Raw genomic sequence first — 22,390 nt, 5'->3', positions numbered from 1 at the left:
TTTCTTTAAAATATGAAAACCTAGCTTAGCCCGAAGAAGAAACCAAGTTTGGCATAAAAAAAGTTCTGTCACCCCAGTGGTCTTGACTGTACTGCCCTGCTTACTATTTATAGCCTCCAGTCTGCTGTTTAGATTGGGAAGTGGCATAGATGGGGCTGATGTGATCTGCTAAGAATTCCCATGATCCCTCTCATCTTCCCTGTTTGTACCTAAGAAAAGCTCAACACACAATCGGAATGCAGCATGGATGAGATCCAGGAATCATCAACAAAAGGAGCCAAGCCCTGGTATAAATAAAAACACATGCTATTCACACAATACCGGAAAGCCGCCTAATACTTACTGCTAGAACTATTGCTCTGTAACTTCAGTTTGCTTTTCTCCTTGGCACTGCGACTAAGAATACCATTGGGTTTGATTTCCTCCTCTTTGTCTGTGTCACCTTTTCGCCTCTGCATATCGTTTTGCTTCTTTTTGTACGTTGGCTTGGGCTGACGTTTCAGCCTTTGTCCAGACTTGCTCTCACTTTCATCTGAGTCCTCAGTTTCTGAGCCAGACTCGTAAGTCCTTTTAACCCTCCTCCTTGTAAGCCTATCTTCCTTAGGAGACTTGTCCTCCTGTACTCTAAGGTCCATGCTATTCTGCAGCTCGCTAGACGTTGAAGCAATCAGATTAACAGTACACGGCTTAATGATTTCAGAGACTATAGCGTTGCCTGTACTTTCTGGCTTACTGTTAGTGTTTTTATCTTCTTCTGAGTGTCGGGTAAGCCAGGCCTTTTTCAGTTTTGTGTGGTAGTTTGGCTGGCTGCATTGGGAAGCCTGCCCAGCGCCTGTAGAGCTTGTTGTGTTTGTAGAGCTGCAGGGTGCGCTGCTTTCTGGAGAGCCTGAAGCTGCAAAGGTCTGATTTTTCACAGCATTGGTCTCTGTATCATTGGCATTAGTGCTTTTCAACTGAGCTGCAGCCAAAGCCGCCTTGTGCTTTTTTAAATGAATAAAATCACTTGAAGCAGGATATAAGGAGTTGGGCTGAATTGCACTTGCAGTCTTGCTACTGGCTGAGGTGACTGAAGTGGTGGTATTGACAGTGCCCTCTTGAGCTGGCGGCACAGTAGGACTTCCAGATACTGAACTGGTGCTTTCTATTACTGTACAAGTGGAAACAGCATTGGATAAAGAGTAAGTTACTTCTGATCCGCTGCAACTTGAAACGCTTGTGGTTGTGGGGGCAGAGGTGGTCACATCAGTTTTCGTGCTACATATTATATTAGTTCCAGGTGCAGATGGACTGGGAATGTTGTGCGAGGGAGCGTGAGTGTTCTTCTCAAAGAGCACATGAGCGCTGTCTGAGTTCATAAGTGGCTGGGCGATTCTTGGAGTCTCTCTGGTTTCCAAAGGCTTTGTGCAATCTGATTGATTCATTCCAGCTGAGGATCTTTCGCCAGCTCTCTCCTTGGGGACTGCCTGAGTTACTGGCGCGTTATCATACTTTGCACTGGATGGTGGGCGTACAATGACAGATGCGGTTGCAGACGGTAACTTCACATTATTTTTCTCTGGCAGCCACTCAATTTTACTATGATTTTGCTTTTCATTTGTTTTCCAAATTTCCTGGACCAGTTTCTCTGTGTTCTTTTTGTAATTTGCGGCACCCTCTTTGGGCTCGGGAACTAGGGTAGGAGGCTTCTGAAGTTCCTGGATTTTACTTCCAGTGGTTACAGGCTGCACTGGAGTGAGTGTTGGCGGAGAAAGATTGCTATAGCCAACCTCCTTTCGATCAAGGCTGTGGTGAATAGGAGGGTGGAAAACAGGTGCCCTATGCAGTGCGGGCATGCTACGGAGTGCATTCGATGAAGAGACAGACAACTGGGTTGGACTTCTGCTGTCTCCTCTGTAAGATGTGATTGTGTGCGTTGCCACCTGCTGAGGGAGTGGCTCATTGAGTTTATTTGCTGATCCTTCCTCAGGTTGGTGTTTTATTAAGGGTGGTGGCTTAGATAAGGATGACATATAAGAGTTAATAGTAGAAGAATTTGTTGAAGAAGGGCTGGCATTTTGTTTTTCAGGGAACATGTTTACGGTTTCCTTTGAAGCAAATGACCGGGGTGGTTCGTTCACCACACTATTGGACAAGGTGGTGAAATAATTACTTTGTGGCAGACTTTGAGAAACTGCATTTTTTATTTTGTATAAGTCTGAGATGGGGCGCTCTACACTGTTTTCTTGCTTTACCAAATGGCTTTTTGGGCTGCAAGACATGATAGGTGTTACTCTAGCAAAGCTCTCACGTTCATTTTCATGTGCTTTCATTTTCATAGAGAAAGATGAAGCTTCAATGTTTTCCTGGAGGATTCTCCTGTGCTCATCCTTATATTTGCTCTGCCTCTCTCTCTCACTGTCTGGAGCTGGCCGCTGCAGCTTGGTGTGGCTCAGAACGGGCTCCATGTAATGTCTGTGTATATGGCCATCTTTTCCCGAGTGTGTTCGGTTGTGTTCGTGCTCGGATTTTACAGGTGCTGAAGTAACTGAGCGCAGTGATTCACTAAACGTCTTCTTCTCCAAGTCCCTATTGAGAAACAGGATTGTATTATTGCATGATATCTGATAACTGAATATAAATATTATATACTAAACACAGAAAAATCTGGATTATTGCCTAGAGAAAAGTATTATTCATAAATGATATTATACATTTGCAAAGGAGGATATAATTACATACTCTTTATGGTGATCGGTCAATGGTTTAGACAAGGGAGGACTTGAATGCGCTGCCAGTTTCAGTCTAAGAGGGTCTGCACTGGAGGGCCGCACAGGAAGGTGGCCCATCAGTAAGCCGTCTGCTGAAGTCACAGGGGTGGGCTGGTGTAACCAGGGGCTGGCAGTGTTCTGCAAAGAGGAACAAACAAATGCATAACCACACGTCATCCAAAATGGCAAAAAGGAACTTGAAATATATGGTCACAAAGATGGAATTTACTAAACAAAAGATTCTGGGGTACTGTATAATTTCTATATTACTATCAATGTGTTATGTTAATTCTACCATGACACTTTAAATACTAGTTATAAACCAGATTACCAGACTTCCCAAAACTGCAGCTGCCAACCGTGGCAAAACCACTAAAAACAAACAATGCATACAACCTTATTTTACATCCACTATGTTTTCAGGTTATCCGCCTCTCTCTTCACTATGGGGAAGTGAAACAAAGCCTTTCAATTGTGGTGTAAAAAGGGTCATATGTCACCATCATGAGGGCTGCAAAACTGAGTCATTTAGCATGTTTTTACAGTTTTTGTATCTTGTGATAGTAAAGCCACAAAAACACTAAAAAGACACAAATAGTGAAAAAAGAAAAAATTCTGACTAAAACAGCAGCTGAGAACATGATTCAAACGTGAATTAAAGAGTTCCTGCAAGTCTGCAAAGCCAAACTCATAGTAAGTTACTGATCACATGGAACCATTTTGGAACAGCTATGGCTCCATAGCATCTTTGGTCACATTGTGCAGTTGCATCACAGATAATGAAAGGAAAATGATTGTGTGGCTAGGGCCATAAAGCCCATCCTAGTTGGATTTGGTGGCAATCCTTTTACAGATGGAAAAGGACCCCTTTCACTTTCATTAGATGCAATGAAGAGAGTCCGACAGCATGATCCTTGGTCGGATAACCAGATTCACGCCAAAGTCATCAAGTAGCCCTAGTCTAACACCATAGCAGAACAGCCTAAAGTGGATACAACAGATTACATCCAACTGCACAGAAAATGTGGATTTAGTATCCCTTTAATATTTTGAGCTCCCCAACATTAGTTAATGTCCTGCAGTCTGTGTTACTCAGGGCAGTTTATGTAATGTGAAGCTCAGTACAGTAATAGGAAAATGATATATGACTACATATGGAAAATATGCATGGTATAAATTATCCCGGCCAGATGTTTACATTGGCCTGCCTCTCCAGAAGGATGCTATTATAACCAAACTATACCTCATGCCAGGCTTTTTATTTCCACTTTCCTTTAAACAGCAGTTCAAGTTCAGGGACACAGAGCCTTTAGTAATCAGCATGTAGAGAGCCTGGGAGTGTGCGGCTAAATGCTGAAAACCTGGTTATTTTCTTTTAACCTCCTCCGATGTCCCAGAGATAGAAGCTGCAGAAACTCAGACCTGTCTAGGAAGTCAGCTCTGCTAATAATGGTTTTCCCAGCTTATGGAGGGATGACAGCACATAGGGATTTCAGAGCCTGTGTCTAAGCTGTTACATTAGGTCTGTCCTCCTAAACATTAAACGGGTCTATGAAAATGCAACGTAAAGCAAATAATTTCCAAATCATTGTTTATTACAAACATTGTTTGCTTTCTACACTGATCTCTCAGAGATAGTGGACAGTAGGGCGTTTGCAAAGCAATTTTTTAAATGTAATTCACATTTGGACAACACCATGTTCACACCATGCTGACTGATACTATTTCAAAGCAGAGCTGTCATCAACCGATGTCAGGGCAGCATCAAATGTGGAAAGGTCTGCCCTCCTATTTAGCCAAAAACTGCACAAAAACAATTGTGCCCTCCTAATAGAAGGAATCAGAGAACGCAGTCTGCTGTGACCCCCACCCACCTTAAAGTGATAAACAGGCAGCTGCAGTGTATCTGGATGTGAAGCAGCCAGCCATCAATCACTGCTAAGAGGCGTTGAGAGGTAGGGAGAGTACAACGGGTCCACTGTGCTCACTGATCCAATAACAGATTATACCACATTAAACACTGCATTTAACATACACAATGTGATAAGCTAGCAAAAGTCACAGTAAAAAACAGTGATAGAAGACAGCATTGGCCCCAGATCTTAGCCATTTAACTTGATTTTTCCATCGATTTCACTGATCAAAGATCTGGCTGGTATTATGTGGATGCAACATGCTCCATGTGGTGACCTGAAGTGTGTGGCCATCCTATGTAGGCATGGTTTTGTCCATATGTGGCAGCAGTGTGAGAACCAGGCCTAATATTAGTTCTGAACTAATAGCAACTAGTTCTTGGTAAGCTGAGCAGGCAAAAGGCTGTAATACAGACGTAACAGATACTGTCGCTTTAAAACATTTTTATGACATATCGCATAGACAGGTCAAAAGTTTAGATAGTAGGGGGTAGATACAGCTGGGAGATTCCCTGGCTCTATCTAGCAATCACTGAAAGTCTAAACACACAGACCCCGACCTCTCAAAAATTTTGATGTATCTAAGTGACATGTTAAAAGTAGTTTAAAGCAACAGCAATGCTTCAAGCCAGGAATCATCAGTAAGTGGATAGTAAGGATATCAATATGCACAAGTCTATTTATATAACAAACTTCATGGATGAGCTACGTACACTAAAATCTATTTATGTGGCACATCCAATCCAATTGGGTGGCCAATAGAAGATTGCACAGAGTGATGGTCAGCAGACCTTCGTTATCGCTGTGGTTTTGATAGGTCGTTTTAACACAATGATCAGCCGACATAGTGCATGTCAGCTGATCGCTGCCTTTTAACACAATCAACTACACCAAACAATTATTGGCAGGAATCTAACAAGTACAACCCTTAAGGCCCTATTCCACGGGCCATAAGAAAAACAGATTGCTGAACTCAGGGAGACCAGCCAAACGCCAACACTGCCGGCTGCTAGTGAAAGCGCTCAATGCAGTGAAGTCCTAGGTGCATTGCCCCCTGGGAAACATGAATATGCAAAAATAAAGAGCCCGTGGAGCCTCATTGAAGAGTCTTAAAACACAGGATTAGCCAGATATCCCTCCGGGAAGGTCCCAGCCAAGAGGCAGCTCCTGTTAGGAAACCACCAAAGCCACCATATTAAGTGGCCCTATAAGTCAATGTAAGGACAAGGGATAAACCAAGGCCAGGTATCCATCCACATACAGCTGTTTCGGGGTGTTGCCCCTCATCAGTGTGGAGCAGGATTCTGGCTAAGTGAGGGAGTGATATCCCAGGAGGGATATCTGGCTAATCCTGTGTTTTGAGACTCTTCAATGAGGCTCCACGGGCTCTTTTTTTTTTTTGCATATTCATGTTTCCCAGGGGGCAATGCACCTAGGACTTCACTGCATTGAGCGCTTTCACTAGCAGCCGGCAGTGTTGTCGTTTGGCTGGTCTCCCTGAGTTCAGCAATCTGTTTCTCTTATGGTTCTACTAGGCATTGCTCCCACCTAGCCAGAATCCTGCTCCACACTGATGAGGGGCAACACACCGAAACAGCTGTAAGTGGATGGTTACCTGGCCTTGGTTTATCCCTTGTCATTACATTGACTTATAGGGCCACTTAATATGGTGGTTTTGGTGGTTTCCTAACAGGAGCTGCCCCTTGGCTGGGTCCTTCCCGGAGGGATATCTGGCTAATCCTGTGTTTTGAGACTCTTCAATGAGGCTCCACGGGCTCTTTTTTTGCATATTCATATTCCACGGGCCGACTGAGAGGAGCAAACGAGTGCTATTAGCTATCGTTTGCTCCTCCTTCTATTCCACGCAGCAGCAGCGAGCGGGGGGGGGGGGGGGGGGGGGGGGGGGGAATGGGGTTGGGGGGCAGGGATTAGGCATACAGGGATCGCTGCTGCATGAGTCGTTTGTCTTTCAACATGTTTGAAAGATAAACAACGCAAGGATCGGCCGACAAGAACAATGTCGGACGATTGTTGCCTTCTATTCCACAGGACGATTATTAGCCCTAGCGGCCGAACACGGCCGATAATCGTTCCGTGGAATAGGGCCTTTAATCCTTAGGTGTAATAGGGCTCTTAATCTTTTTTTTTAACCTTATCAACTATTTAACTACATGAGAAAAACAGTGCATCTAACTACAGTACTCTTACTATCACCATAAATCTCAAAGCAGAACCTAAGAGTGAACAATCTCATAAAAACACAGTAATTATGCAGTTTAATAGATTTAGAAATCAATAAGGGTTTGTTCACACTGTTTTTCATGCCTGTCAAGAGTATATCCCAAGAATATACAACATACACTACAATCCTCCCATTGGCTCCCATGGACCAAAAATATGCCAGTGTTTCTTTTTGGCACATGCTACTGCGTGCTATACAAAAGTGTACACCTACAACATGTCTGACATCAAAGCTTTTATTCACACAATGACTTGGTACTTCTGAAATTAGAGTGGATGTCATTGCTACTATACAAACTAGTGCAAACACGCTTGATCACATCACTCACCCTTCTAATGGAAGCCTCTGCATTGACATGGTTCTCTGGGTGTACCCATTTTGAAGAAGGTAGGCCAAGGCTAGAATAGGCATGACTCCCATTTGGATACTGCCAAATAATAGGATAAAGTCCCAGCTGGTTGTAAGAAGCTGGAGGGTGAGCCTGGCCAAGAAGATGAGGTGGCTGGTGCTGTAACATTTGCTGTTGTTGCTGATGTGCAAGTGCCAAATGGCTAAGGCTGCTGGCATGTGCAGTCTCTAGCTGAGGGTGCCCACCTAACAATGACCCCGGGGGCATTCCAGGTAGCACCGTAGGTAGTAAATGAGGATGGTGGACTGAATGATGGGATGTGCCACCCAGTGCATGGGCATTTATAGCAGTCATAGGTGTTTGGTTTGAAGAGGACGTTAACATATGAGGGTTAGCTGTTAGTGCTGGATGGTGGTTGTTTGGAGGTAAACATGCTCGATGAGCAGGAGAATGAAGAGGAAAATTGTGCTGGTGCAAATAAGGAGAAATGTGATTAGCTGCAGTATCTGGTCCAACGAGTGCTGGGTCCCTGTAAACTGTAAAATGCTCATTTTTGTCTATTATAAGCGGACTCTTTGTAGATTCAATAGGGCTGGGTCTTGCAGTTACTGGATGAAAGCTAGACCTGTGAGTATCACAATCCATTTTACTAGAGGGTCTAGCAACTCCAGAACTCTGACTATTGTGATAGTTCAACTTGACTTTTGCTGAATCTGGAGAGTGGACGGGACGAGACTTCAAAACATCCGGAGAAGAACTATATTTTATTTTACTAGAATTTTCAGATATATGCGGCTTTGTCTTTAGAGCATCCAAAGTCTGTTTTTGAAGCCTCTTTTGTTCATCCGTTAAGGATGTGCTACCGATGACAGAGGTGTGGTGGATCTTCTCCCTGTCGTTCACCTCCTTATTTGTAGACTGGGGCATTTTTAAAACCCCTGAAAGTGCCAAATCTGTCTTATTGTTAACATTATCATTCCAACCATGCTCAGATTCCTGTTTCTTTGTACTGGAAAAATTGATGGCGCCAAATGACTGCTTGGGGTCGCTGCCTTGTAGCTCCTTCTTGGCAGCCGGCTGGGTGTTATACTTAGCTGAGCTGCTTTCCTGGGGTGCTTTGTCCAAACTGTTTTCATTAGTTAAGACAATAGAATTTTTTGGCGTGGGAGGCTTGCCGATAAGCTGATCAGTCTGTAACAATTCGGTAGTGTTGTTCCGCTCAACCACGCTATTTTGAACAAGCTGTTTATTGGAATTTTGCTCATAAAGTGCTTTCTGTTCGGATAGGAGGAACTGAGAGTTTTCCTTCTGCAGCTGTAAGTCAGCTGACTTTAGCCTTTCTGCTTCTTGATGCTTTTTATCTTCCTGTATTTCATCCCAGTGAGGATGCCTATCTATTAGTGTCTGTTCCTCAGCCCCCTCGCTACTTTGGGATTTTCCTTCGTCTCCATTTATCTTTGAAGTGTTCTTGCTTTTCAACTCGTTCTCAGAATTTTGCTCAGAGGAAGAATCTATTATCCTCTTATTTGAATTTTCTGAGTCGCTGCTCTCGGAGTAGTCGGAAATATTGTCTGTGCGCAGCCTTTTCAGAATTAATTTCTTTTCATCCTCCTCAGGTTTCCTCCTTTTGCTGTGAAAATGTTTGTTCCTTTTCACATTCTCTGTAAATAGAGATACAGGCATTAGTCCATATACACATTTTTATAGCTAACAGTTTCTTACATAGTGACATGTCACCAGTTTGACTGATGGAGGCCTGGGTGATGACCCCACAGACTGTTGTTAGAAGAAAAAAATAAAAAGGCATGACTCCGATGGCCTTATATTTATGCTCACCTTATAGAGGCAGGACAGTAGTGGTTGTACGGAATAACACAAAGTTGCATATTTCTACTTAGCAGACGCCAATAGCAACACAATAAAAAGGTATCTGTGTAAGTTGACAGTAAAAATATGCATTCCAATAGGGTGATCAGGCATGATAACTGCAGTTGATCATGTCTATGTAGGTAAATCAGTAAACTATTGGGATTGTATGCAAAAGAAGACCAAAATGTGTTTTTATTTCTAATTGTAATAGAAAACTGGTAGGTGGTATGTGCTATTGGCGAGAGAACAGCATTGATACTTCATAGGATGCTCTTCACATCACAGTTTTACTAAAAGGGCAATTCCCACCCATCCATTTACAGCTCGATTTCAGGATAGTTTCATCCTTTCCCCAGCTCAGTATTACAAACCATTACAGGTCTGCATACCTCCCCTCCCAGTACCATCAAATCTTTCTTCTTTAATCCTATCTTCATCTGGCATGCTGCTGTCAGAACCTTTCCTCTTGTTTAAGCGGGCGTTTCGGTGACTCTGTTTTGTGGAGCTCTGTGAGTTCATCGCTGGTCTGGGACTATTTGCTTGTGCGCGTGTATAATGACCCTACAAAAGATGTCAATGTTTAGATCACAAGCAGCAAACCATTAGTGAGATTAATCAAACCAATGACAAGAAAAGAGCTGGTGGTGCTTACAGCAACCAGACTGTAGATGTATTCTTCAATATAAGTGCACTTTTCTCTATATAGCTGTACTTTTTCTTTGCATTACAGTACATGCCAGTTTAGTGTCTCATATTTGGTCTAGCATATCTTCTGCAGAGATCAGATTAGAAAACTCACATGAATTGTGTTGCTGTTCTGGTTGGAGCGCGACCTGCGGCGACTTGTGATGCCTATATTTTCACCTTTTAGCAGAGAGTATACAACGTCATCTAGAAAGGTCATCTGAACCATAGAAGGATCAACATTCTGTGGCTCTAGAACCTGGGCCAAAAGACACAAAACATGGCAATCATTAGTACACAGGTAGCTCTAGGACACAAAATACAAATGCTGTTAGCATAGCGCTTTATGTCGATCATGATAATGCTGGCAAAGCAAACAGAAGACATGTACATATCCTATAACTTTATGGTATTTTATTGGAGAAATCTTTGGTTCCTTCCCACCAACATAGGATTACTGGCCATACTGTTACTTTAAATAGGTACTGTCACATTAAAAGAAAAAAATATATATATATACTGCAGAAACATTTCTAAAGTTTTGATCAGTCAGAATCTTATGTATGCTGAAAATATATGTATCAGATACAGTGGTACCTTGGTTTAAGAGTAACTTGGATTTAAGGGGTAGTGCGGCATTTAAAAATTATTCACTAAATAACACACATTATACAACTTTGTAATGTGTGTTATGTAAGTGAAAGGCCCCCTTCCCCGTGTCCCCCCACCCCCGGAAGTATGGTGCAGTATACTCACCAGATTACTGTTGACCCCAGGGGGGCGGGCATGAGGGACGGCTCAGTAATCTGGTGAGAATACTCCACCACACTTCCGGGGGTGGGGGGCATGGGGAAGGGGTCATTCACTTACATAACACACATTACAAAATTGTGACTTGGTTTAAGAGCTCCCTGTACTGGGTGGGAGCGGAAGTGGGCGAGGGGCACGGTCTGCATAGGGTGGTCTACAGTACTGTACTCTGACCCATGAAGTCTCCCTCACCTTCCAAATCATAGCAGATCCACTTCAGGCTGGGGCTTGTATGAGGGGAGCGGACTGTGGAGGTAATCTCCCCATAGCTGTAACCCCTCTCTCCCCAGACAGAGTTTGCTGCTATACAGTGCCCACATATGCCCTGCTCATTCCTTCATGCTCCCTGCAGTCTGTCAGCCCTTGTGTTTCCCATCCTCACCATTCCTGCTATAATGTGCCTTCACTCACACTCAGCTACACACACTGCTACTATAATGTGCCTGCACTTACACCCAGCTATACACACTGCTGCTATTATGTGCCTGCACTTACACCCAGCTATACACACTGCTACTATAATGTGTCTGCAATTACACTCAGCCATTCAAACTGCCTCTGTCCTCTCAAATGGAAGTATTGTAAATGTACCATTGGGATTGAATTATTTAAACTTTAATCCCAATTTAGTGGATGTCCGTCATTTAATGGCAAATAATGGGCATTGTTTTAAAATAACCAATTATTTGGCGGACATCCACTACATTTTACCAGAGTGAACATAGCCTTTCTGTGTTTTCAATCCACTCCTGGTTTTGGTTGCAAAATACTGCGCAAAAATACTGAGTGCGAACATAGCCTTGAACTGTTTATCAGAGAAATCAAGAAATGCAAATTCAGGATAATTTATTGCACACTTATTGAAGCATGGCAATGTTGAATAACCAATGCTTGCAGCAATGCAATATTTTATGCTAATTATACCCCAGGGGCTGTTAAATCTTAAGAATCTAATGTACACATACAGTAGGAAGACTATGGTACTATGTGCCAGCAAAGCTTCATATCCTTAGGACCACTCTGACACAATAAATACAAAAAAGGGATGTTTGCCCCTAAATGCTTATCATGGGAGTCTATAGGTGACATATACCCTTAAATTCCTTTATAGAGGAATTGATTAGAACCTTTTGTGAAAGATATATGAAGAAAATCAAATTCCCTATTTGTATATGTTTACTGTCCTGCAGCGTTGAGGTCACAACCATTCATGTGACCCCTGCAGCCTGGCGTCAGTGATCACGTGCCATACATGCAAGCGGCACCACTGAAAAGCCAGCGATTGATTGCAGCAGTCATATGCATGTAAATTATGTTAACGCCGCAGGACAAGCAAGGCAAGGGGCATCAGCACTGGATTTGACAGGTGAGTAATAGTTGTTCTTTTATTATAACATTTCCTTCAGGTACTTTCTCTTATTATTCTCCCAGACAACCCTTTTAATCATGCAATGAAGACAACCAGCTTGCATACTGCTGCAAAATTCATTAGATTCTCTATTACTGGAGTTTCTGTAAAACTCTAGGGAGAAAAACAGGTTTAAGAAACATACAGCTGAATGGCATTTTAACACTCATTTATCACAAGCATGGCCAATATAAGAAAACTGGGCTAAGGCTATGATTTACACTGGCCACAGATGTGCCAAATGCCCCTGCAGCATGTGAGTACCAGCGATGCCCCACTTACCTGGTCATTCATAACAATCATAGTGCGGGTGAAAAGGTCATGGTGAGTAATTATACCAGTGAACCACTGGGTGGCAGAGTCTTGTCTGTACACCCTCACTCGATAGCCGTTTAAGGAATAGGGCCCTGTAAAAAGAACAATGACACATTTAGATACTCGGAAATCCATGTCTCAGAAGGTTTCTTGATCCACTTCCAACAGTTACATCATGCAGGGCTGCGATTCCAGATCCTGACACACTTGAAGCAAACACACAAACAAATCCTCGGTGCTAATGTTTTATGTGTCTGATTCGCCAGCAATTATTTCTGCTTTGTTTTGTTACATTACCAGGCCAATGCTTTAGTATCTCGTGTCAAGATTAAGCCATTTAATACTTAGGAACGGATTTCTACATGAGTAATAAAAATCTAATTGTCAGGTCACTTCCCATTATTGTGAGCAGCAAATAAAAAAAGGGAGAGTGTTCCTGGGGTTTCCGGTGACTGGAGCCGTGGCGTGTAATTGCGGGCCTTTATGGAGGAACTTCTCACTTGCCTACACGATGAATGACACAAATTGCACTAAGTGGCTTCAATACTTGAAGAGTGAATAAGCAATGATGCAAGCAGCCAACTTCCAAAGAGAATGATTCACAAATGACTGGAGAACTTGACACCTTCTATTTTTCAGCTGCCGAAATATTAATTTTACCCCTGGTGGTTTTTATTGCCACAAATGTTAGCTGCCAATCTGAATGCAATGAAGGGAATGTGTCACTAGATAGGCCCCTTTTTGATCGGCACTGTGTCATATCGCCCACTTATGTAAGGGGTACAACCAATAAGGTTGTTTGAGAGGCCCAACGTGCTTACAGTTGCAGCCCGGTACTGCAATAAATTAAAGTCTATGAAAACCTTTGCACTACATATTGCACTACATATTGCCCATTTGCTTCCTGGGTGCATAAATAAAGAGACTGTTTAGGGCTAAAATCCATCTAGCTGTCACACCAACTCTACCAGTCTAAACTCATCACCACCACTTTCTGGTGACTCTCTGTCCTCATTCACACTGTGCTGCTCAGCCACTCACTGGCCGCAGCTGTGTCTTGCCTCAGTCAGTGATTGGCTGAAGGGACAACACATCTTCAGGAACTGGCACAAGCAGTGGTAACAAGCAAGGTGTTGGTGCACCAGGTACTTAAAGGGGTTATCCAGTGCAACAAAAACATGGCCCCTTTTGCTCCACTCTTGTCTCTAGTTTGGGTGGGGTTTGAAACGCAGTTCCATTGAAGTAAATGGAGCTTAATTGCAAACCACACCTGAACTAGAGACAAGAGTGGGGCAAAAGTGGCCATGTTTTTGTAGCACTGGATAACCCTTTTAAGTATCACTTTTTATTTTTACCACAATTCTACACATTATTTTTTCCCCAGACAACCCCTTAAGAAATTTTCTTTTTTTTTACAAATCTGCCCGAATTTTGCTTTTGCAGAGTCTTTCTTCTAGCTGACAGAACAATCCAGCAGTAGTTTCTCACAGGTTGTCTGCTCTTCAGTCCATTCCCTCAGAGATAGCAGCAGGGAGGGGGATATACATAGCAGCTCAGACTGGAAAGATGGGAGAGCAACGTACACAAGGGAGAAAGGGAGAAGAGCTCACAGGGAAGTATCACATGGGCTGTAGACAAGTGTAGAGAGAAAACAATGCTCACACAGTAAACTGTAGGCTCCAAACACACAGACCTCACATCCGGCATGAATTACTGGGAAAATACAACCACATGAGAAGAAACTGAACCCAGGAGCTGGCTGAAAACTGTATATGAAGGGGACCAAAAATGACCCAAAAAAAACATTTTTATCGACTGTAATCACTAACTAAACAAAAAATATATATAAAACTAGGAAAGGTGGTGTCATAATCTGCATATATAGTGAACATTTTTCATGAGAACCCCCTATTAGAACCCTGCGAGGATATTAATATACAGTGATAAGATTCTCTTAAGCGGTCAAAGGTTTTGTATGGTCCATGCTGCCCCTTCCCCCTTTGTTTTAGACCATAACGCGTCTTATCTGCCAATAAAAAAATGCATGATGGAGTCCCCTGATGTGTATAAGGGCATATAACTCCCTCCATAAAGCATGCTTATCAGTATAATAATGAACAGGTAAGCCCTCGTCTCTATAGAACAAGGTTACAATTCCAGATTATTTAAGTAGAGATTGGAATAAATAACATGCTTGATGAGATAATCTCAGATATAGAAAGCTAGAAGGTCATAACAGATAACACTGTGTATCTGATAGGACAGAGCTAGAATGGAGAACAATTCATGGACAAACCTGATTTTAATTACAAATATGCAAATAAAGCCAAAGGCACAATAGGCAGCTCTATTATGTCTATTTCCTATATCCTCTTGGCAGCTTTCCCAAATATAACTATTTTATTTCCTGTTCAGTTGTCATTATATATATCTGCAATTTAGTGTTCGGTCTCCATGTAAAACCAGAAGTGATAAACATTTCTATTAATTAACTCACTACCCAATGGTAACAGGATTCACCATTTGTCTAGTATAAGATCACCTATACAATAAAGACCATACATGCCAGGAGCCAATAGCATACAGCCACGGCTCCATACATGTACTTTGTGTGTTAGTTATTTTCATGAACGGACACTCTGCAAACACTGCAAACTAGAGTAAGAAATCACTCACCTTGCATAAAAATCTCCTGAACCTTGTGTTCTTTAACCCAGGCTTTCACCTCCTCGTGAAGCTGGGGGTTGTCCCTGAGAACTGGGTTTAGACTGTCAACTTCATCCTATAAATACAAAAAAGCCAGCAGATTAGTACGCCCCTAGCCCAGAGTGTACGCAAGAGCTGCAATAAATATGAGCATCCAGGATCAGGCTGGGAATCCGGACTCTGGTTCTGTTGTACAAGCCTTGAATTCAGGCTGTAAACACCATGTTGGCCAAGAAGGAAACATACATGTATTTTTAGTAGTGAGCTTACTATGCCGTCTACTGCATATAGCACACAGACTAGACGCACTGAGGAAGAATGTGCCAGCGAGCTTTACACAGACAGCTCTGCTTGTACACGTGACTAACAGTATTTACCTATGTACCCATCATTTGCATCTACTGCCAGAAGCCATGATGTCATTTGACCCAAGTCACCCTCGAGGAACGATGCACATTATGGTCTTCAAGGAAATGTACAGTTGTGGTCTTAAAATAACAACTCGCTATTCTGTAATGGCAACCTAGCATAGCTCTGTCCATTAGGGCACTCCTCCAGTTTAGCTACTTCACCTAATTATAGTCTAAAATTCAACTTTATTTTAACTCTTTGGCCCCTATTAAGACTTGTAAAAAACACTTATTTTCTTGGGACTAAAATACCATTGAATACGTATGGGGGCCTTCTGACTCTCACCCGACATCATGTAAGAGAATGATTAGGTAAGTTGGATTTAGATTTTAACTGCTGACCCTTTTGATATTATGATGGCAAGGCAAAAATCAGGAGTCTGGCAGCGACCACCCCCACCCTATTCAGAAAACACACAAACCCCCTGTACACACACCATAAGCCAAATCTACCTGTATAATGTAAGACACCACTCTTAATACTACAAAATAGAGGGTAAATGCAAAAACAAGGTCAATACAACGTGCAGTACAACAGAAATCCCCAAAGTTCACATCAGCAAACCTTATGGTATAAAAGATTTGATCCAAAAGTCAATTGTTTCACAATGCTGTCATACTGTTCTGAAGAACCATTGCATAGCTCCTGAGCATGGATCCAGATGAAAGACAGAAAACTGCCCTGGGAGACAAAGGGCAACACAGAGAAGCTGCAATCTGCAGTGCAAGGTGTACCAGCACCAACATACATTCAAAGGAAAACATAGAAGAAATACTAACAATTCAATGGGTTGTCTAATGTCGCCATAAACCCTATGATGGTATATGGAACTCAGACGTGAGGGGGGTCTCCTACTTAGAATACCCTCTGTGGTTCAAAACACAAACCTGGCCTGTCCATGCAATACACGGACTCATCAGGCATGTAACACATCGTGGGAAAATGTCTGGCCAAGCGATGGTTTCAATGCATTGGTGTAAATCCATCACACAATAGATACCAAGCCAGAGACCCTGAAAGGCTATATAGGTAAAGGAGAGCAGTGTTGGAAATGGCTGCGGTGTCTGAAAATGTGTCTAAGAATCCACAAAACGCCAGGTCTACAGAAATTATAAAAAGTGGTAAATATCCATAAGTGTAGGCCAACTATAAAAGCCACGTCTCAGAAATTAGGCTAGTCTTTTGTCCTTCTAGAATAGCAATATATCGAAACTGGTTAAAACCACGCAGACTTTAGAGCCAGCCATACAAGTCCAGGAGCCAACGTGACATTTATTAGCCTAGCAGTGAGGACATTCAGACACACTGATAGAAAACCACGTATACATCATATACATTAAAAGATGTGCCTAAACTAAAGCAAAAAAAAAAAAATGGATATAAAATCCAAATCCATGGAACATTGTATCTGCTTTTGCGGCTACATGACTACTATTCTAGGAAATCATATGACTGTGGAAATTACCGTATGTAACATCCCAGCAGTTTGTGCACAGCATGCTGAGGATGTATATTTTTAGCATATTCCTTTACAGCTGCCATGCCACCTGCCTTTTGATTCTTAGCATATAGTTCTATCAGAAAGGGAGGCACTACAATGGCCTCCTATTCCTTGAACAGGACTGCTTTGTCTGAGGAGCCTGGCTTCTCCCAGAGAGCAGAATACTTGTAATGTTCCAGTGCCAACTTCATTCAATCCTCACTCATGAGATGCTGCTTGTTCATGAGGCGCTTGGCCAAAATGGGGTACTTCTCATTTACAAGTCAATAGAAGGTAAGAAAAAGCAGAAAATACCACCTATATATTGTAGGCATTAGTTCATTTACTACTAACATTGGGCCAATAGCAGATGATCTTTTATATAATCCATATGTATTCATGTACATTCATAACATGCACTTACACCACCACATGGACTCCATTGGACTCAATCTCCCCCACACTGTCCCTCCCACCAGCCAATACTGGCTCTTAAGAACAGAACTATATCTGTCATTTATCCTGTCCTAAAAAGACGCCCGTTAATGGCCCACTAGTGACTAGACTCAGCCCATTTTCCACACATATACCATATCTTTACTGACCTATATGGACATCAGTATTCCTTTTTTAATGGAAATCAACGTATACCCCCTAACATATGGGGAGATCGTGATGGACAGGGGAACAGTAATACCTAGTTGTCCCAGTATTTTTACATTTTCAGGAGGAAAAAAGTTGCTTGCACACAATAGTCTTCCCTCTGTGAAACACTGTCTGGTGCCTGTACTGGACATAGCCTGAACCTGTCCCCTATATGGGACTCACACCACTATACTGAATTATGATGCAGTGAGCTCCCTACAGGACGGACACTGCATCATCATTCAGTATGGTGCTGGGAGTCCCATTTACTGGGATTTGTACTGTCTAACTGGTCACCAGTAGAGTACAGAGGTCTAAGAAATTAATATTGCAGAAAGTATTGACTAATAGAGACATGTGAGGAGAGGTGTCTGCCCTATTTCCCACTGTCACACATCCCCGCAGCAGTGTCAGCTTTATAGCTTGCAGGTCCTTTTTTTTATATAAATACATCAGGAGGCCGTGCTATGAACGCTGGAGCACTACAGAGGACTGGGATCAGGGGGCCATCTGTGTGTAGTGTCTTGTACTTACAGAGGTGTCTTCAGGAAGGCATACAGGATTTGGAGACAGACCCTGTCACATATTCTGCCATGTTCCATATACACAGGATAACATCAGTGCGCAGATGTCTTCATATGCATTACACAGTGGGATCTATATGTATCTTTGCCAGGCAAAATCTGTGCATTACTTCTGCATAATGTTTTCTTCTAGCAAGTTATACATTGAGCAGGAAGTGCAAGCCCCAACGGAAATTGTAGTAAAGAGCACCCACGCAGGGGGATCAGCACTGCAGTACACTGGTTTCACAGTGTGTGCTCAAATCCCCTATTGGTGTCTCTCCAATATAACCACAATGCTGAAACCAACACCTACGAGCACATCTGCATCTAAACTGGACACTACAAGAGCTAAAAAATAAAAGCTAAAAAAATGCACATAAGGGATAGCAATCACTGTACATGTATGCAGGCCAGCACCATACCTCAAGCTGCCATTTATTACACACATTGACTGCCTTCCTTGCTATAGTAGAACTACAAGTCTAACAAGGTCATACCATGGGAAAGTCCACTGTTAGCCTGCCCTATAGACCTGTAGGCTCTCAGACATTTGCACAATAAGAAATTGAACTGAAAACTTGTGATGGATCCCGTGATGACAACATCATTCACTCACACATGATTCTGCTGACACTAAAAGCAACCACAACCATTAACCCTTAGAGGTTCACCACAGGTTCACCAGCGAATATAACAGCAAAACGTCTATACCTACTTATGTATTTTTGCTCTTACTGGTGACTTGGCACATGCATTTAGAGGGACACTTGTTTCCTCCTAGCCTGGGTTAGGGAAGGCCACTGCTGCTCCCATTACCTGGGCTGACAAGATCAAGGCTGTACATCATGTTTGCCCCTAAAATCATATTATAGCGGTTATTCAGCTTTACAAAACTGATGGCCTATTACTCACTTCTAAGGGACAAGGCGGGAGTACTTGGCATTGCTGGTAATAGAACAGTGATAGCAAGAACATGCAAAGGTAAACACAGAAGATGGTGTAACACCCACGTAAGTACCATGGCACCTCCGAACAGCTGATCACATGAATGCCGGGAATCAGATCTTTGCTGATCTGATAATTATAGGCCATGAATTTTGTAAGCCTGCATAATTCCTTTAAAAACATGCACACTAGATGGATTAGCCAGGGATGATTGTTGCCATTTCCTTGGCCACTTTTAGCACACCCCACTCTGAGCTATGACAGGTTGCATGATCTAAAAACTATTTTTTGTGGAGGACAAATCTTTCAATGTGTCATGAATGTAGACAGAGAACATACATGTCCCAGAGCACAGTAGCACACCAGACAGCTACAGGACTGGGACTGCACACAGAGTTTTGTCTCATCGGGGGGGAATTTACCTAAAAAGACCAAGCTTTTTTACATGTGCTACCACAATGGTGGTTTTTCTCTACTGTAATGCTAGCGTGACTCTGAACAACTCAGTATACCTCTACCTGCTATGATCTCAGATGACCCCATACAATTCAGCACTTACCTGTATAAACATTCACACAACAGAACATGTCATATAATAATAGGCAGCTAAAGGGTCCTGCCCACAGAGAACACCAGTCATTGTCGCTCCCAGTGACCTGAATAATTAGATGTTATTACAGGTCATGTAATGTGTCACATGAAACCGTACACAATGCAACTGTGTAACAGGTCACAGGCGTACCTACAATCCGGGTTGGGTGTGTGCTCCTCTCAGCAGGGTGTACACGCCTCAGGTAGTTCCCTATAACCTGACATGCGTCTTGCAGAACATCAGATCTGCTAGAAAACTAGCCAGCAGACACACAAAACAACTCACTGTGGCTTTTGAGGTTGGCAAGTTATGAGGGTGTTTTAAAACAACAAAATAGATGTATGACAATAGACTGGCCCAGAAATACTCAACGGCAGGAAGGAGATGGTCACACATGAGAAGGTGCAGAATAAACAATCCCTCCTGATGACAGAACCCTACTAGTCCCCAGGTTCCTATAGCAAGTATAAGCATATAGCATGCAAAAGTCATAGGATAACTAGTCTCAAGATGTGGCACCTGTCATCTTCACCGTTACACAGAGGTTGGGATATATGGGGCTATGCTCGTTGTAAATCTACACACTAATGTTCTGCTTGGCTATGAACGATGCTTAAAGCCTATAGCAGCCCCAACACACCATATCAGTGTTCCTCAAGACATGGCTGCCGCCAAGGGGTTATCTAGCATTAGAAAAGTATTAGAAAAAAAGCACATCCACTTTCTCGCAAAAACAGCACCAACCTGTCCTCAGGTTGCATGTGGTATTGTAATTCGGCTCCATTTACGTCAATGTAAGGACAGAAATGGCCATGTTTTTCTAAGCCTGGATAACCTCTCTACAATGGACATCCACCTATAACAACTGTGGTCAGGACGAGCCAATGGCTGCTTTGACACGTGCTCTGCTGATGCTCTTTTGTGAACTCAATGTCAGCAGTGAGTAGTAAAGAGAGGGAAATTAGAAAAGAAAGATTCTACTTTCTTTTTAATCATCTTGTTTTGGCTTCAAAAAAAGAATCAAAAAAGGGAATCAAAAGTACACGTGAGAATGCGCCCTAACCGAAGGTAAACGAGTCCTCTCTGGCATGATCAAAAGCGGCCAGCACAGATCTCAGCTTCAGGAGAAGTGTTGGATCCTTAGCAGATGAGTCATCAAGGAAAGGCTGAATCTCAGGCGACAAAACATTCACACTCAAAGATGCTGAAAAAAAAAGAAACAAAGGCTGAAAACCTAGCAACGAATGCACTTTGCTCCTCATAACCTGGTTAAACCAGTGCACACAATGTGGAGCTAGTGATGAAACCCCAGGCAGGTTGCACAACTCCCTTTACCTGCTCGGATGACCTCCGGCCCCCACAGATACTAGAAAGGATAGCAATGACCCTTCACCAGATCTGCCTTTTATTACCTGACTACAAGCAGCTCAGTGATGGAAACAATGATATAAGCAGACACGGAAAGCCATGTATAATGCAATACTGTAAAAGCTGTTCTTTGTGGGTTATCGGCCTTCTATACAGTGAAAGTCTGGTGAGTGTCAACACCACAGCAGGTGCACCGCCGCCCCTCTGAACAAACTGATGGCCCGAAACAGCTGTGAGGCTTCAGTGAACCTGTGCCTCAGCCGTCACAGCGGGTATTTATAATGTGTCTTCAGTTATGATTATACCACTATTACAGACAGAACAGTTTCCAAGAGAAGTCTGCATTAAAGCCCAGCTCAAAGGAACAGACAGCTGTCCGCCTGCTTGGGAACCCATTGAGAAAGGCTGCTATAGACTGCTACATATTAGCTGCAATACCGAGACCTATTGAGAATCTATTGAACCAGACCAGAGATCACTACAAGGTCCCATAATAATCTAAATACAACAGCCACAGGTCTAGTAGCCCAGACTAACAGCAACATAACCTGACCTGGGTCTGCAGCCCTAATACAAGCAACAATGCATCCATATAATGCTCAATAGGCTAAGGCTGCAGCCCTTTAGCAGCACAGCAATGGTCTATGCTTTATTGTCCTAAACAAATCAATATCTTCATCAAGAAGGTTCACTTAAGGTTACTTGCGCAATGGATAGCGGTAGCCATGGAGTCCAGCAACACTTCACTGTCTGTGCTATTCATATCGCTGATCATCATGCCAGATATCGTATGAGCATAGTCCATAGTGACATTATACAGTGCACTAAAGAGCTCCAGACAGTAACAAAACTAGCAGCCATAAGGCCTAAACACCAAGGTAGAAAGATTTCAGAAACGCTCATCTTGCACAAAAACACTTTGTTCAGAGTGAACAGACAACAATGCATTGGCTCTGGTAACGTCTTAGGGTTTTTGTTTGCATGACAATTCACACAAGGCATTCTCATGTGTACAGAGCAGCTTTAGTTTTGATATTTTCTGACAAGTCTGCCAGTGGATTAACCAGAACGCTCATTACCCGGCTGGCACACAAGCCGTGGCATGCAATGATGTCAGCCGTCATCCGGCACAACTGTCAGCAACTCCGAGCCGGAGCTTCATCCCTTACTAACACTTTCACAAGAGGATTTACATAATAAAAAAATGAAGGCAGCAAGACTAGGTCAACAACAAGACAACAGGTTTTTCCACAACTGCAATGGGCTAGTCAATGACAGCAGCGTGCTCCACAATTTACACAACTCCGGTGACGTGTTCAACACTTAACCAGGATGTTTAT

General features: G+C 42.8%; 1 protein-coding gene across 5 annotated transcripts in view; it reads right to left on the bottom strand.

The window, feature by feature from the left end:
- JMJD1C (jumonji domain containing 1C) overlaps positions 1–22,390 on the bottom strand; it is a 196,010-nt gene that overhangs the window by 24,830 nt on the left and 148,790 nt on the right. For 3 of the 5 annotated variants that reach the window (XM_069980281.1, XM_069980279.1, XM_069980282.1), the window contains 7 exons: positions 15,014–15,119; positions 12,305–12,429; positions 9,920–10,063; positions 9,510–9,681; positions 7,231–8,912; positions 2,719–2,885; positions 344–2,565 (listed from right to left, as the gene is read on the bottom strand). In XM_069980281.1, coding sequence (XP_069836382.1) covers positions 344–2,565; positions 2,719–2,885; positions 7,231–8,912; positions 9,510–9,681; positions 9,920–10,063; positions 12,305–12,429; positions 15,014–15,119 — 4,618 coding nt within the window. The remainder of the gene's footprint in view (positions 1–343; positions 2,566–2,718; positions 2,886–7,230; positions 8,913–9,509; positions 9,682–9,919; positions 10,064–12,304; positions 12,430–15,013; positions 15,120–22,390) is intronic. The other 2 variants (XM_069980284.1, XM_069980280.1) reach the window with 1 other exon arrangement.

Source organism: Dendropsophus ebraccatus, chromosome 8, assembly GCF_027789765.1.
Source record: "Dendropsophus ebraccatus isolate aDenEbr1 chromosome 8, aDenEbr1.pat, whole genome shotgun sequence".
NCBI lineage: Eukaryota > Metazoa > Chordata > Amphibia > Anura > Hylidae > Dendropsophus > Dendropsophus ebraccatus.
Note: the sequence above shows the minus strand (reverse complement) of the source record. Positions and strands in the feature narration are given on the sequence as shown.